Here is a 17,008-nt window from a genome sequence, read left to right on the forward strand (position 1 = left end):
TGGGCATGTAGGAGACTGCCATGGTTGTTTTGGTGAAGGCAAAGAGAGATGAAAGAATCTTCCTCTGTCTCAGCTGAACAAGCTGGGGAGGGAGCTCTGGTTTGTTTCTCCTGATTGTGCCAACCAGAGCTAGTTTTCTTCTGAGCAGCTCCTCTGCCAAGCTGAATGATGTAAAGAAGTTGTCACAAGTGACAGTGTGTCCTTGGAGCCCCTCTGTCAGTTGTAGCACAACTCTCATTCCCTGATTAACTTCCCGGGAACTTCCAGGTGATTTTCCTGTGTAAATTTCCATCTTCCAAGCATAGGAGGTTGCCACATCACAGGTCACCCAGATTTTAATGCCATATTTTGTAGGCTTCCTGGGCATATACTGCCGAAATCCACATCGACCTTTGAATCCAACCAGCTGCTCATCGACACAGACGTCAACTCCTGGATTGAACAGCAGGGGGAGACGAGCAACCCACTTTTCCCACAGGACGCGAAATGCATCAAGCTTATCGTTCCTGAAACGTCCTGGGCGGGTGAGCTTGTCATCAAAGCGGATGTTAGCGCTGATCTGGGCGTAGCGGTAGTGGGGCATTGTAGCACGGAATATTGCCCGTCCGGTCTTGTCAGCCCACAAACCACGCGATGCTTCATGCCTTGACCGGTAGACACCAGCGAGAATCAAAATCCCAATGTACGCTCTCATCTCCACATCATCCACATCCCTCCAATCCTCACACTTTCGCCTCCCATGCAGGTTTGTGTGGGTGCACAGCAGCTGAATGATCTCTTCTGTCACAAACAGGTCAAATGCAGATCTCAGGGTGCTAATGCGGGCAACTGCATACAGGGTGGGCCCTGGAGTGATACCAGTGGGTACTGGATTGTAGCGCATGGTCTCCTCAGCAGTGGGAAACCACTCAATATTCTCAGAACGAGACATCCACTCAGCCACCGGCGCCCCGGCGTCTGCCGCTTCTCCTACCGTCTCTGCCATTAGCCACTCTGCCTCGACTGCTGTCTCTGTATCATTCTCACTTGCTGAAGAAGAGGAATCGGGCACTGGATGGTAATCCTCATCCCTGGTAGTGATGCTGTCATTCTCTGAGGAGACTGAAGAAGAAGCCTCTTCTTCAGATGCAGCGGATTCCTCGTCATCTTCGCTTTCTGAGCGCATCACATAGTCAAGTGCTTGAAGCAGTGAATATGACCGTCTTGCCAGAGCAAAAATGATCTTGAAGCTGCTGGGTTTATTTATAGCTTTACAAATGACTGCACCTGTATAAACCCCAGGACAGAATTACAAACAGTCCCAGTTTGTTGTTGTTTATGCTACAGCTACAGCTTTGAACTTTGCAGAGTGTCCTGTGAGTTCTTTCTCTGTTTTTTTTTTGTTGGGAGAGTAGATATTTTGGTGTGCATTTTTTTTTAATGAAAAGAACAAAGTTAGAGGTGCTTTCATTATGAACATCAAAGTTAAAATTCCCCAGGAAGCTCAAAGCTCAATAGCTTGCATCAACACTCTAAGAAATGACACACTGATGTTGGTAGCATTATGTAAATGTTTTATGTTAAAACTAATGCCACCAATTGATTTTTAACTTTAAACACAAGTATGTTGTTTTGAATTTAATTAACAACATAAGATTTCAATACAACAAAATGCAGTAAATTAAATCCAACGTAAAAAGTTCATTTAAAATGAAGAGCACTTTAATTTAAAGAGGATTGTCCTAATAGGCTCTCCGTACTTCTGAGTTTGCACATGTGCAGTGTGGAAGTTTGATCATCCGCCATTTTCAACTGAGACTTTCATATGCTTAGTATCCTGGATAGAATCCATCGCCATCTGAGGATTATTTGGTAAGTACAACAATTTAAGGATGACAAATTTGATTAATGTATACTAACTGATAAACATCGGACACTTTCGGGAATACTTTTGCTTTTTTTTTTTTAAACAAATGATGCCTGGTAAATTTTTTAACACTCTAGCTTGTATACCTCTCTCACGTGTTAGAAGTATGAAGACATTTAACAAATATTGTTGAACCTGCTTCGGTGTAATTTTCCAAAATCTTTTGCGATTCCTGTTAAGGTGAGACTTGCCTACTAAGACCGACAGTTTTAAAATTACTCCCAACATCTACCGCACCTGCTCCCTGACATCAGTAATGACCACCGGGAGCGCCAGCGATCCTGTAGTTTGAAGAATGAAATGAATGTATAGTGTATTTTAGAAATGTGCCTCAATTAAGTTGCTACATTGTTTGAAAGAATTCGACTCCATGTTGATTTCTGGTTTAGTGTCAAACGCAGGGATTTAAGCGATTAACAGTTTGATTTGTAAAGTATAAGACATGCGTTCATCTGTTGTCATTGAAGTGCAGAATAATGTGTAATACTGTTATATATAATGCATTTAACTCCTTGTATCAGTTTCCATTGGCTATCATCGCTACCGAAGACAGGAAATCATCAAAGACATGCCATTCATTGCAGAGGTCAAAAACAGATGGCCTGCCCTGTTTTCAGAGACTGAGGTAATTCTTACTAACTTTGTTATTGCAAGTCATTTTCATAAGAACTTGTATTTGAAGAAGAACAAAGTACTGTAAATTGTTAATTTTAAAAGATACAAAATGTTTGACTGAAAGTTGTAACATTCTTGCATGTGGCCTCGAATAAAATTAATAGAGAATACTCTCTAGTTGTAATTTTTAATATGTTTCAGGTTGTTGCAGAGTTCGCCCGCATCACCATGGTCCCTTTGATGTCGACTTTCATGGCCAAGCTGGACCACTACGCTGACCACCTTCTTAGAGTGTTCAAAAAGAAGGGGGGGGAACAGCTAAACGCAATATCAACTTAATCATGGCAGCCATGGATGGGGTATGTATTTTAGTTGACCTTGATTGAGCTCTGAAATTATTTGAATGCTTCTTCAACTTCTGTGTCTGTCATTAATCAGATTTTTTTTTTTCAACTGAATATGTGTATATTTGAATATTTTGTAGATACATGTGAATCAGTGACATGCAGTCAAGTGAGGCACCTTAATGAGAAGTAAAATACTAACAAAAGAGAAATTCAATTTGTACACTAGATTTTAAATTTGCTTTCTGTGTGATTTCAATATTTTTATGGTCAAAATTGCTGTCATTGCGGATTTTCTGTTCAAATACAAGGTAAAACGCTGAGAGGAGGCAATGATGGTGCTGTGTCTCACCGCGGACACACACATGCGCAATCCCACTGCTGTTTCTCTAAATCGCCAACGTACATGTTTGATTACACATGTAATACAGATGATGACTTGATGCAGACTACCTAATTTATTTGACGAATGTGTGTTACATGTTTAATGTTATTGGTCATAAATGTGCTGCAAAAATGCATGGAGTGAGGCTGATGGAGGGCAGTGCTGAACCCTAAAGGCAACATGTATAAGAGGTACATGTATATGAATTCACAGTGTAATCACATTACACTGAGAGCGCCATTGACACAGTGGATAAAGCAGCGCTCTTAGGGAACATCAGTAAATTTCACAAAGGACAAATTGATACCAAATCAGTCCTAAGTAATGGGACGCACCAATTTTATTTCAATGCATCTCCTATTTATAAATTAATAAATTGATGTTAAATGAATGATTTTTCTATAATTGTTTCCAGGTCATTTGACCAATTTATTTACTACACACAAAAAATGAGACACACCAAACCTAAACAAAATTTTAATGCATCTTCTGTAGGGCTGGGCACTTATTGCATCGCTTATCAGTATTGTGATAACACACGTCCTATGTGATTAAAATGATAGACTGCTTTCAAACCTCTAAAAAAATATATGATAATTTAGTTGAGACTATTACTTCCATTAATGTCAAACTTATCATCAATTCAACAAGATAAATAACTGCTGGTTTGTCTAAATAGCACATTTGCTAAATTTAATTTGCAGTATTTGTATTTGTGAGGCTGCATTGATAGATTTATAGGCAAAAATACTATTATGATCTTTTATTGTAACTCTTATTGTTAAGAAGCTTGGAAAGAAAAGCGTCTGGACTTCTTTAAGTTGCTTGAAGACGTTTAATCTCTCATCCGAAGTGAAGAAGCTTCACTTTTCTTTCCAAGCGCCTTAGACTACGATGACCTGGATGACTGAGAACCTTCACAGACTTATTGTTATCGCAAAAAATACCACAAAATGTCATGATAGGATTTTAAGTCCATATTGCCCAGTTCTAATCTTCTATTTAATTTTAATATTTTTAGGGGCACAATTATTAAATATATTGTTGAACAATCTAGAATTGATTAAAGCAAAAATGAAAGCTTTCACGTAATGTCAAAATTGAAAAGCTTCGATTTTTGAGTTCATATATTTGTTTATCTGACTCAGAGGAGTCAGTGCCTTACCAATCATGAACCTCACTGCACGTCACTGATGTGAGTTATGAAACATTGCTTAATCACTTATCTGGATTATGTGTTAATATTTTTGACTTTGTTTTGTAAAGAGGCTGAAAGGAACCAAAATAGGAAACTTCTCTCATATTGAGTTCTTATCTCCACCAGAATCCCAGCGTTGATGTTCAACGGGAATGCATTCTGAAAGCTGTCTGTGTCTACTTAAATGAAAAGCCAGATGACCTGTTCAAGGAATTCTTGGTAAGTTAAAAAAGGAAAACGATCAGTTATTTTCCGTTTTTTAATTTGGGATTGGAAATGGAAGGTGGACTTACTTGTCCATATGTATGTGTATGCAATTAACTTATCTTTTTCTTTTATTTTTATTTAAAGGCTGTGGATCTTGGAGCAAGCAGAGAAACAGAGAAGCTGACTTTGGGAGTCTATGTTGTCAGACATGAAGGAGCAAACTCTGCAGATACACCTGAGGACATTGGTGTCATCGTAGAAGGATGCACTGTGCTGCAAGCTCTTAGTGATGTGGCAAAGGGGCTGCTTGGACTAATCTACACTCTAAATCTGAGCATTTGAATTTCTTCAGAAGGTGCTGATGGAGTTGGATGGGAACAACCTATCCATGAAGGTGCAGGTTCTGAAAAACAAACTGCTTGAGCGAAACAGCCTGCAGTGAACTATAGAGGACAATGAACTTTAAGGTTCTCGAACCCTTCTCCTTGCACTTCATAAACTGTTCAGTTTGAATTGCCACAAGAACTTCTGCAAGGCCTTTCACTTTTCTGCGTTCTTTGTTCTTGAACCTTTACCAACATCCAACTACACTGAAAAAGACTGCTCCTAACTTTGGACTTCAGTTTAAGTTTTGAAGCAAAGGTTATTTTTCCAAATATGGACAAAAATGACACTAAAGTAATTTCTACCTGCTGTTTGCAGGGCTGTATTGTGGGCTTTTCATTGTAGCCCAATCAAGTTTACATTAAGTCATGTTAATGTTAAAAATGTTGGAATCACAACACTTTCCAGTTTTAATCATTTCAGTTTAACATGACATTCTTTATCTTGTCTTCCTGCACTTAAAATGCACTTGAATATATGTAAAGATTGTTTAGGAAAAAAGATCTAGAAGCATTTGAATTGCTCAAAGTGTGCTTCAACAAGTTTTACACAAAGTGTTATTAAAGTTGGGTTAACTGAATAAACTTGTGTTCGATTTTTTTAATTTACAAACTTAAATAGAGTAAGTTGCAATTCTGTTAAAGTGATTTAATCCTATAGTTTCAGTAGAGCGTGTTTTGGGTGAGTAGATTTATCAGATTTACTTAAAATTTGTTGTTCAAATTAAATATATCATACATTTTATATTTCACTAACCCAGTTGTGTGGAACCGGTTGACATAACTGGGTGGAGTAAATACAACATGTTATTTCTTAAAGTAAGTAGAGCTTGTTTTGGTTGAGTGGGTTTTATTTAGTCTTCTCAATTTAAATCAACAAGGTTAGTTAGATCAACATTATGATATTCAGCTAATACAACATGATTCTTTTGATTTGCATTTAATTATCCAAATGTTATCGGATGTACTTACATTTAATTTGAACAAGAAATTTTATCATACATTTTATATTTCACTAACCCAGTTGTGTGGAACCGGTTGACATAACTGGGTGGAGTAAATACAACATTTTATTTCTTAGAGTGAAGAGACATTCACATGAACTTGAACGTATGGCAACATAATTTATTTTTCTCTCTTGCAAATGCAAAGTTGTGCTGCAATTTCACACTGGCACTTTTTTTTTCATGCACAAACACAAACCTTTGTCTAACATCTTTAAGATCAAACCTGAATCAAAATTGTGTCATTTTTTTTGGTCCATTGGAGTGCAGTAAGCCATCAAACACCCCTATAGAAAACTCAGAATATTGCATGAAATTGCTTGCTTGGCCAAAAATGGGTAAATGATGTAATTTGGTAAAAAACACACCTTTGGGAAGTTTCATTTTATTTGCATTAACAGAACAAAAATGGTTGAAAGACGAAAAGCAAAGTGGCCACAAATGGCCAGGATAGGACTCAGAGACTTTAATTGACTTCTTGTTGTTTGGGGTCTTATATTAAACAGAAATAATATAAAAAATAAGCTGATTTAGTATTTAATGTCCAGCCATTTATTTTTTTTCGCTAATCCAAGTCAGGCTTGTGTGGGAGCTGGAGTCTGTCCCAGCTTTTATGGGGAGAGAGGCGGACAGCTTGCCAGTCTATCACAAAGATAACACAGAGAGACCTACTTGCTTGTCTTTGGACTGTGGGAAGAATCCAGAGAGAACCAACACAGGCACAGAACATGTAAGCTCCACATAAAGAGAGACAACAGTGGTAACCACTGCACCACTGTGCCACCCATAATGTGTTTTAAATGATGGGAGCCAAATATCTGAAAAGATTTCCAAGCTGCATAACAGAAATGATGTATTCTGGATGATGGTCTTCAACATTGAGACACGTCTGTACAACAATTTAAGTAATCTAGTGATGTAAGACAGGATACTGATGAAATATACTGCATATTTAAAATAAAATGCTGTTCACTGTGGTCAGAGACTGAAACAATAAAAGTGCTCGCTACTATAACAGAGAAGCTTTGGCACTTATCTGATCACACGACTTTGGAGAACTGTAGAAGTACTGATTAGTTACAGCTCATTTATTATAATTCAATAATGTTTCAGTGAAGTTTACTGTGATTTTTTTTCATAAAATATTCAGTTAATTACATTTTATTGTTATATGAACTGAAGAGAAACTGGTGATGTGTTCATTAAAGGATGGCTGTAATCAGGGCATTAACCCAGTGAGGTTAACTAGTTTAAATAGTATTCAGTGTGTGCTAGTTAGAACAAATGTGCTAGTTTTGTCCCCTGATTACCAAGACTTTGAAGTACAATTAAAAAATATATATATACATGCAAAACTATTGAGTCAGATCTTGTTTCTTTAGATTTTGTTAGGACAATGGAAAATGGGTGCAGCAATTTATTGAAATGTGCAAACAAACATGGAAATACAGTGCTGCTCAATATAGTTTTTAGACCTGACACTTGTCCAGTTTCCTTAGATGTTTCAAGTATACACCACACACAGTGTAGAGATATTCCAAGAGCTCAGCTAATAGCGCTTTGAAAATCACCTTATTGGTTAAAATAAAAACAAACAAACAAACAAAAAAATACTATTTTATGTCTGTCAAACAAGTGCCTAAAGATTTTTTTTTTGCTAAGTTATCTGTTATGTGTAAACACAACACTGCTTCATTCCTTGAGTAAGTTGTCTTCTCAGTATTTGAATGAGTTATAGGTTCAGTGGTTTAAAGATTTTAAAAAATCCTGTGAAGATGGTCAGGTACAAAGATTGGGCTGAAAATGAGTGAAGAAGCAGCCAATGTCCAAAGAAAAGCTTTAAAATACTTTCAGAAATCCTGGTGAGACATTGCTCAAGACCACTAAAAATAAAACTCTAGTTCCTTGGAAGCAAAATATGAACCAAGACTTTTGCTGAGTCTCGGGCCAACATATTGATTCCATAGGGTTAGGATCACTGTCAGTTATGACTTAGGCCTCAGAAAGTTAAACGAGCACTCCAAACACAAACATCAGATCAGAGTTCTGTTAATCTGGAGTGATTTTTAAAAATCTGGAAACAAAACAATCCTACATTGCAAACTAGAGTTGTCAAAGGAGAGAAAGAGAGAGAGAGAAGAAGACACATAGGAGGTGGTGATAGGAAACTATATCCAACTGGATTAATGTGAATACTGTAGGAATCAGCTGTTTTGAAGCTTTATCTTTCAGGACTAACAGCCCGATTATGCTGCCGTCTCCTGCTTCGTTTTTTGTCTCTCCCATAACATCATTTAGATTTAATGAAAGTAATCGTTACTGAGTAAAAGCTTGACTTTTCTGCCTTAGCACTTACAAAGTCAGTGTGCATGTGTATTTGTGAGCATGCAATTGTTTTTTCCCATTTGTATGTTTCTTCCTGTTCCTTTGACTTCCTTTCATTCTTTTCAGCTTTTGTTGCTGTTCTGCAAAATCCACCCCTCTAAAATCACATAAACATAAAAATGACACTGTGGTGTTGGTGATTAAATTGAAAAGTCAAGCTGCTGAAAGCAACGAGGAGGTTCAGAGGGTCTAATGAGGATTTGGGCTGTTGGAAGGCGGAGCGTGGAGGTCTGGGGATTGTGTCATCAGTAGGCATGCTCCCTCCTGCAGCCGTGACATCACTGCAGCATTCCTTTCCACAGAGCTGGAACAACAGAGACCCCCATCACTCTCCGCATCGCCATCTCCTGTTAACCCTCTCTGCACATTCCTCCCTCTCCCTCTCTTCTTCAATCAGGAAAGTTTTATTCAGCGCTCGGTCTCTTGCTCCATCTTCCTGTTTGACTTTTAGGAGGGACCAGACACGCTTTGGCTCAAGAGAGTAATCATAATATTTGCTGATCAGCACATCTGATATTACTAAGACTGACTGTGATGGGGAACAGCAAACACAACAAAGCACTTCTTCATAGCTCCCATAGACATCACTCTGTACCCCCCCCCCCCCCCCCCCCCGCCCCCCTTCTCCTAATATACCAACATCTCCTCTTGCACAATGCCCTGATTCACTGCACCGTAATGCCGCTGGTCCTGGAAAGCTGAGCACAAAAGCTCCCGATGAAGTCCAGCACCTATTATCGGACAGTGTTTTCTGCTCTGTGTGTCCCAAATGGAAGCAGTGCCATGAGACACTGATAGAGAGTCAGGGCTTAAGTGATATAATGTTGTGGGGGAAGGGACGAAGGAAAGAGGGAAAAGAAAAAAGGGAGGCAGACTCAACCAGGGAGGTAGGGAAAATAAAGCTGACAGAACAATGAGGGAGAACTGCACAGGGGAGAAAAAGAGGGCAGTTTGAGATAGAAATTTGCTGGAAAAGGCAGGTACAGTCACATCCTGCTGGCATGCAGAGAGATAAAGAACTGGGAGTTTGCTTGTGTGTGTGTAGGTGTGTGTGTGTCTCTGCTTGCCTGCTTGCTTCTGGGTAAAAACCTTACGAGGAACTTTATGGCACTGTGTATTGCATTTGTTAAAAAAAAGAAAGAAAAAAAAGGCTGTGTGATTTTGGTATGAGTGCACACATGTTGCATAACTCAGTGTGGGTGTGTGTCTACGTTCATGCACTCTTGTCTGTGTGTGTGTGTGTGCAGCCTGCCAAGTTTTCATAGTAGATGAATGTGTCATGTCTTTTACTGCACTTTGTCCGAGATTAACTGTTCACCTTTTACGGTCGGGAGGGAGGCGGTGTTGTCATTCAGCCAGAGAAGGAGGAGGAGGGGTCGACTGACGGAGGGAGGTACAGAAGGAAAAGGAGTGGCCTTCTGCAGATAGCAGCCCCTCTCTACCGGAGTAAAGTCTTCTCTCTGAGGCAGCTCATAGGAGGGAAAATAAACCAGAGATTTGGGAGATACAGAACGGGAAAGAAGAAAGAAGCAAAGAGAAAGACCTTTTTCTTCCAGGTATGTGACACAGCCGGTGTGAGTGGTTTTACAGCATACAGATGATTCACATTTGTGCTTTTTGACTCTAGTACCATTCATTATGGTTAATGAGAGCTGTAAGCGGGTGAATACAGCTGTGCAACTATACCTAGATTAAATTAGATCAACATGATAGGAAATAAATGTCTGTTTTGTCTTCAGTATGAGTTCTTGTAGTTTATTGTTGCTTGATATTACAAACTGAGCCTGTGGTTTATGCTGTGTTTCTCTCTGTCGCAAGCAGTCATGAGTTTATTCTTCTGTCTTCCTTTCAGGCTGCGTGAGACTTTTGTACATTCATGGCATCAGCAGCTCCACCAAAAAGGGTGGTTTCTTCTGTCTTCATAACTCTGGCTTCTCCTCACCGAGCCACCGTGACCCCACAGCAGCAACCCACCCTTCAAGCCCACAGTGCCCCGGCTAGAGAGAAACTGCATCCTGCTGTAAGAGTCAGCCCAGGTGACAGCATACCTGCCCTCAGGCACAGCAGAGAGGACAAGTCACCGCCGTCAGAGTCTTATGGCGGCCTAAAGAGCAAAGGCTTGACTAATGCGGGGTCCTCGGCCCTGGTTTCAGGCCCACAGAGCCACAATCCCCCCAAACGTGAACCAGGCAAAACACAGCTTCAAGAAAAAAATGACCAGAGGAGTTCATCAGGTATTTATTATATACTTGATTTTTTTTTCCATAGTTAAAAAGACTATCTATAAAATTATAGAAAATGGCCCTGCAAGGCCCTTTATTGGGTCCTCCCCAGATCAGAATGATAATTTATGTATTTCCTGACCTGCATTTCAAAATATCTGATCCCAAAATGTAAAATATTGATTTTATACATCTAAAAGACTTTTAAAAGAGCCAAAAAAAATTCCAGCCAGTTTCCCAGACAGGGATTGAGCCTTGTCCTAGACTTAAAGAAAAAAAATCAATGAGGATCTCCTCAGAAAAGTTTCTAGGCTTAATTCATTTCTGGGAAACTGAGCCCATGTGCTTTGGTAAGGTTTTCAGTCACTATGAGCCCCCAGAACAGCTGCAGCTCTCCTTGGCATTGATCCTCCAAGTCTTTGACTTCTACAGAAGGAATCAACAGATTCTCCTAAAAGATGTTCCCTAGTTGTATCTGTTTCTTTCTTTTTTATGATGGTGGTTCTCATGGAGATATGAAATTGGGATGACATAAGGTGAACGTGTAGGCCATAAACCATGATTCATCAAACCATGTTTTACACCCTCCTGCCCCGTGGATAAGGACAGTTTTTTCCTGGAAGAGACAACTCCCATCAGGACACAAATATTTTATCGTTAGACAAGAGTTACTAAAGCAAGAGTGTCAAACTGACATCACGTGCTGGAAATATACACTATACAGATACGCTTGAACTTGAGGTAAAATGTATGTCCTACATATCTTCTCTCAAACATGTAACACCTGAACCAGTGAACAAAAAGTCACTGTGCAGACTGCTGTATCAACCAGGAGGGCCAAAATGCATGGGGAATTTAAAGTGATGAGTGATCCAGAATAAAATCAGTGAAGGGCCATGGGGGTCTCGATTTTAAAACATGTACTCTGAAAGGACAAGTAGACCAAAACTATGTCAGCACAGCGCATCAGTACATGTGATTAAACATTCAGTTTTTTCATCTAATTTGTCATTAGTCTGTTTTTTTAAATCAGCTGTCTATGCTGCTACAAAATCATCTAAAACTGTGTTCTCATGCCAAACAGAGCTTTTCCCTCCTCCCCCTCCCTCTGATGCACCGCCTCTATGTTCGGGAGAGTTGCCCTCTGAAGAATCAGCACTTCCACCACCTCCTCCAGCCCAAGAGTCTTTCCCCCACCCTGTGACCCCAGGCCAGCAGCCAGTTTACAACCCAGAGGTATGCAGACTTATCTTACAGTGTCACTATAACAAATGACATTTAAAATCTTCCAGTTTGCAGCTTCGAAAACGTGGTGCCAAATTTCCTTTAAAAAAAAAAATGCCTTCAATTATTTTAAACACACGAGTATTTATTTTGTCTGCAATGAAGGATTAGCTTTCCACAGCTTTTCCACAAGCCTTTCACAGTGGCTGTAAAGCGCCATCACCAAAACATAAAGAACAGGGCTCTTATACGACCATCTTACTAAAAGTGTGCACACTTGCTTTCACAAATAAACAAAAACTTTATTGCTCCATGTCTGTGTAGACAAAGATCAGTTGGGGGGGGGGACTGCTAAATTACTTTCTTCCTCTCCGGTTTCTGAGAATTTTACTGACTGAATAAAAGCTGAAAGGTTTCCCTTTAAAAACGCTTAAACTCAACAACTCATCTTTGAATCACCAGCAGGTCTTTACACGAAAGAAGGTAAAGTCTTTATGTGACTGGTGAAAAGGGTTAGAAATAATCTGTTAAACTCAGTAGAATTGAAATGTTTGAAGTATTAAAAAAATTGTATTCAACACCCATTTTAAACCAAACCTTAAAACCACAGTGAAATTAAAATGTTTGTGTGGCTTGGTCCTGATGATGTGCTGTGGATGACTCTGGTGTTTCTTACGCCTGTCACATTCAGAGCCACTTTTAAACAACTCCCACATGTGTTCAAAATCAAGCGCTGCTAAATTATGCAGTTTGCCTCTGTAGGCCAAACTCAACTTGTCAGTTTAATAATGCGCTTTACATTTAAGGTGAAAGCAAGAACACCATCTAGTGGGTTAAGCTCAGATGACCAAATCCACAGGATCCACCAAAACAGCCAAGACAAAGAGAGCAAAGGTAACCTGATCTCTTTTTATACATTTTGCCACTCTGCGTGCCACATTATTATAACCTGGTTTGACTTTGTGTGTGTGAATAATGCAGATCTGTGCGGCTTCTGTCGAAAGCCAGTGGCTCCTTCTGAACCTGCGATAGAGGCCTTAAACAGGACTTACCACGATGGCTGCTTCCAGTGTAGATCTTGTCACATTCCCCTGGCTGGTAAACAGTACTACAACAAGGCCGGGATCCCGCTCTGCGAAGACTGTTACCAGGTAGCGCAATGCAGCGTGTTAACCAAGCTGTGAATATACATGCAAACTTTAACCTCCTGAAACCTGAGCTCTTCTTTGGGTTTAATTTTCCTGTTTCTTCTAGCTTTTTGAGATTAGCTGGACCTAATGAGTCACCGTTGAACAGAAAGGATTTTTTAAAAACTGGTTTATTTTACAGCAATGTCACCACTTCTGAACATTTTTGAAGTGTTGAAATACTGAGCAGAATGAAGCACAAGGTGCAGAAAGCCCAAAATGTATCCCCATATGAGGACACAGGGTCTCAGGTGGTTAAAAAAAAGCTCAAAGCCATGTTTTTTTTTTTTTTTTTTTTTTTTTTGCATTTGTGCATGCATATTTTAAGCTCAATGTAATGTTTCACAGGACTGGTAAATGGTTCTTATACAGCACCTTTCTACTCTTTATACTACAAGCCTCATTCACCCATTCACACACACACATTTTTTTCTAAGCCTGAGCGCTCTCTGTCTAACATTCACACTCTGATGAATGCATCATGAGCCGGGGATCAAACCACCACCACCCTACAGTTAGTAGACAGCCTGCTCTACCTGCTGGACACTGCCGCCCCATTCAAGTAGAATGTCTTTCTCCACTACATTCATTAAAACTATAAGTGAAGACAAATTATTTGCAAGTTCTTCATTGCTGAAGCAACCATTTCCCTGCTCTATTTCCTCTCCAGTCAGCTTGAGACCACTGATTCTCTAATCAACCAGCAGAGTTACTGAGCATGCATAGTGATACACCTGTACCCTTAGAACAGTGGGTAAGAGAGGGAATCCAGGAAGTCTGTGGAAGTCAAGTTAAATCAAAGTTTCTTTCAAACAAAAATGGCTCCAGATTTTCATAAAATCCCATAACATGCTGGATAAATCTGTCATCGTGATGTGTTACAACAGACTGGAGAGCAATAAAAAAGCCATGAAGCATGCAAACGGATATCTGTGTGGCCCCTCATCCTGAGTCCCAAATTGGACCAACAATTCAGATCAGATGGGATTTTCATATTTACAACATGTAAATAAATGCTCAAGTACTTGAAATTATCACATGTGGTGAGTAAAATGTGCAGAGGGCAGGGGGGGTCTGAGAGAAGACAAATAACTAGATCTATGTCCAGGTTCATGTTTTCATAAAAACAACCAAGATTGGTAAACTTGCACTGTTTGATGCCTCAAACGTTTTCAGAAACAGACCCAATGCAAAAAAAAAAAAAAAAAGTAGATTAAAACGTAAATTTTTAAGGTAATTAACGATGTATCTTTCTCCATGTCTTAGGCCAGTTTGGAGCTCTGCTGGGCATGTGGGGAGGCTATCACAGATCACATAATCCGCGCACTCGAGCGAGCATACCATCTTTCTTGTTTCACCTGCACAACATGTAAGAGGCAAATTGGAGAGCAAGCTTTTGCCCAGGGAGAAGTTGGAGAAGTTTACTGCCTTCAAGACTATTACAGGTATGAAGGGGAAAAAACTATTTGAAGGGTTTAGGTAAAGGATCAATATATACAGTTGTGTTCCACTTGATTTGACATTGTTATTACAATGCTTTTGTCGCATTATAAACAACCCCTTTGTCTACAAGTGTAATAAATTTTTCTTTTTCATCTAACATTGTAAAGGAAATACGCTCCAAAGTGTAGTGCCTGTAACCAGCTTATCATTCCACAAGAAGATGGTACCGACAGCTATACAGTTGAATGTCTGGGGCGTTCCTACCATGAGAACTGCTACAGATGTGAGGTTGGTGTTTTGTGTGTCATCATTTCCCTAGGGATTAATAAAGTATTCTGATTCTGAAACATTTCACTACACAGACACATTCACAAGGATACAAACACAGAGACAGATATTATTTCAGTACCAGGAATAAGTTTTTTCATATTGTGTGCAGGTCTGCGCCATCCAACTGTCTCCTGAACCGAACGAGCATGGCTGTTATCCTTTAGACGGGAAGATGCTTTGCAAGCCCTGTCACCTGAACCTGGCTTCTGGTCAGCACTAATCCCACGTGAACAGCAAGCAAGACAAGAAAAAACTGAACAAAGAGATGGGAGACTGCGCATGTGCCTTTAGAATGAATGTGCAAATGCCTTAAATGCTTCCTTCACTAGAGAAAAACTATATTTTTACAGTATATCATGCTTTCTGAAGATTACCTTCTTCTTTTTCATCATTTTGCACTTAATACAATCTACAAAAGCAACAATTATATTCCTGCAACTCACTTTACAAAAAATGTACGAGAATAAATGGAACCCCAGTCAGTATGCTGTTTCTCAGTCATTATACAAACATATAAATAATCATCTTCAACTTGAAAAAAGGATAGAAAAGTAATCTAATATATTTTATCTCTATTTGCCTTCAAACTGCATCTACATCATCAAACCAAGCAGACAAACCACTAACAAGTACGAAGTAATCGTCAAGCAGACTGTTTTTAACATTGTCTTCTGCCTTAATAAAACAAAGTTATCCGGCATAGTATCAAAGTCTCAATCGGATTCCAGTGAAATTGCTTTATTTATAGTCACTATCTCAAAAAAAAAACTTGGTGTAATTCATATTAAATTATGAAAAACATTTGTTATTTTTGTTTCTGTTTATCACTTCACTTTCTTCATTATTTAATCAGGGGCTACAATATGTTGCAGGTATCAACAACAGCTCAAAATAGTGCAAAATAACAACAACAGTTACCTCAATGTGCTTTTTTATTGTAAGATAATGCCCGTACTATATTAGAGAGAAAAGCCTAACAATCAAATGTGATGGTGATGGGGGGGGAAGGAAAAACACCCTTTTAACAGGAAGAAACTTCCAGCAGAAACAGGCTCAGAGAGGGCAGCCATCTGCCACAAGCGGCTGGAAAATAGACCTCAATGATCTCTTAAGTTTTAAGGCTAGAGAAACCTGTAAGAACCCTTAACTAGGTGCAATATTTTTACACAGTGTTTACCTTTACTGTTTCACAAAAGGTTAAAAATGGAACTTCCACAATTTAGACTTTTTGAATGCAGGATATTTTATTAAAGCAGTTTAGCAGGAGCAAAGCAAAATATGAATCAAATAATAATAATCAAATCACTTGAATTATACTACTTATACTACTAATTAATGTACTCTGAGCTAATGCTGATTTCTAATATTGATCTTGGGAGGAATGAGAGAGGAGAATGGGCACACTCTGGCCACTGGCACACTTATTTCTGTCGATATAATTCAATAAGGAAGCAGTCCTCCATACAAAGTCTTCCAATTCATTTGAATCAAATGAAATTTGAAGTACAGCTGAACTTGGCTTATACAGACAAATAAACAGTCATACTACAGTCATACAACAAAAGAATAAAAAGAATATGTTCTACTATCATAAATAAAGAATAGCAGCTTTAACAGTGGTACAGGTACGTGGAGGAATAGACAGACATGACATGAAAGAGGTAAATTAGAGGTATTTTAGCTGTTGCACTTTGCACTTTAGGGGGATATTCCACTTAATGTGGACATGGATCAGCAATGTGCAGTGACTACTTAGAGTTTATCGTGAGTACCTCCTTCCAGAAGGCTTGCTCCGTGAGTCCCATGCTGTTGTTTCTCTCTCTCTTTCGGACTTTTCACCCAGATAATTTAAGGCAAAGTTAAAAATCACATCACATGTGAATATACTTTTTATCTTTATGAATGTGTTTGTCAATCACAGCATACTTAATATAATTTATTTTAATCAGAATCATGCACGATGAGGACTTTTACACACTGTTTACATAGTGCTCTCATTCACAGAGAGAGAGAGACAAGGACATGCACAGACATAACAATGCTCCCAGAATCTAGGTGAAATAGTCAGGCATCAAAATCATGTCATTACTCAAACTACATTTTCTTACTCATCATATAGATTAGATTTATTCTTGATTAGAATTTGATTAGAATTAAGGATGATTAACCATTTAA

The 17,008-nt window shown here is 39.0% G+C and overlaps 2 protein-coding genes across 2 annotated transcripts; both read left to right on the plus strand.

The window, feature by feature from the left end:
- Positions 1-1,265: 1,265 nt before the first annotated feature.
- LOC146387130 (uncharacterized) lies at positions 1,266-5,623 on the plus strand. The gene is made up of 6 exons (XM_084928493.1): positions 1,266-1,355; positions 1,729-1,851; positions 2,428-2,531; positions 2,723-2,880; positions 4,575-4,667; positions 4,800-5,623. Exons 4-6 carry the CDS (start codon positions 2,863-2,865, stop codon positions 4,995-4,997), a joined length of 309 nt encoding a protein of 102 aa, XP_084784619.1. The 5' UTR covers positions 1,266-1,355; positions 1,729-1,851; positions 2,428-2,531; positions 2,723-2,862; the 3' UTR covers positions 4,998-5,623.
- Positions 5,624-9,150: 3,527 nt separating this feature from the next.
- On the plus strand, positions 9,151-15,315 carry fblim1 (filamin binding LIM protein 1). The gene is made up of 8 exons (XM_084928500.1): positions 9,151-9,983; positions 10,280-10,661; positions 11,734-11,885; positions 12,680-12,767; positions 12,855-13,024; positions 14,327-14,505; positions 14,671-14,791; positions 14,943-15,315. Exons 2-8 carry the CDS (start codon positions 10,304-10,306, stop codon positions 15,051-15,053), a joined length of 1,179 nt encoding a protein of 392 aa, XP_084784626.1. The 5' UTR covers positions 9,151-9,983; positions 10,280-10,303; the 3' UTR covers positions 15,054-15,315.
- The last annotated feature ends 1,693 nt before the right edge of the window (positions 15,316-17,008 follow it).

The sequence above is a fragment of the Perissodus microlepis genome, chromosome 5 (assembly GCF_051167445.1).
Source record: "Perissodus microlepis isolate ML-2025 ecotype Zambia chromosome 5, ASM5116744v1, whole genome shotgun sequence".
Lineage (NCBI taxonomy): Eukaryota > Metazoa > Chordata > Actinopteri > Cichliformes > Cichlidae > Perissodus > Perissodus microlepis.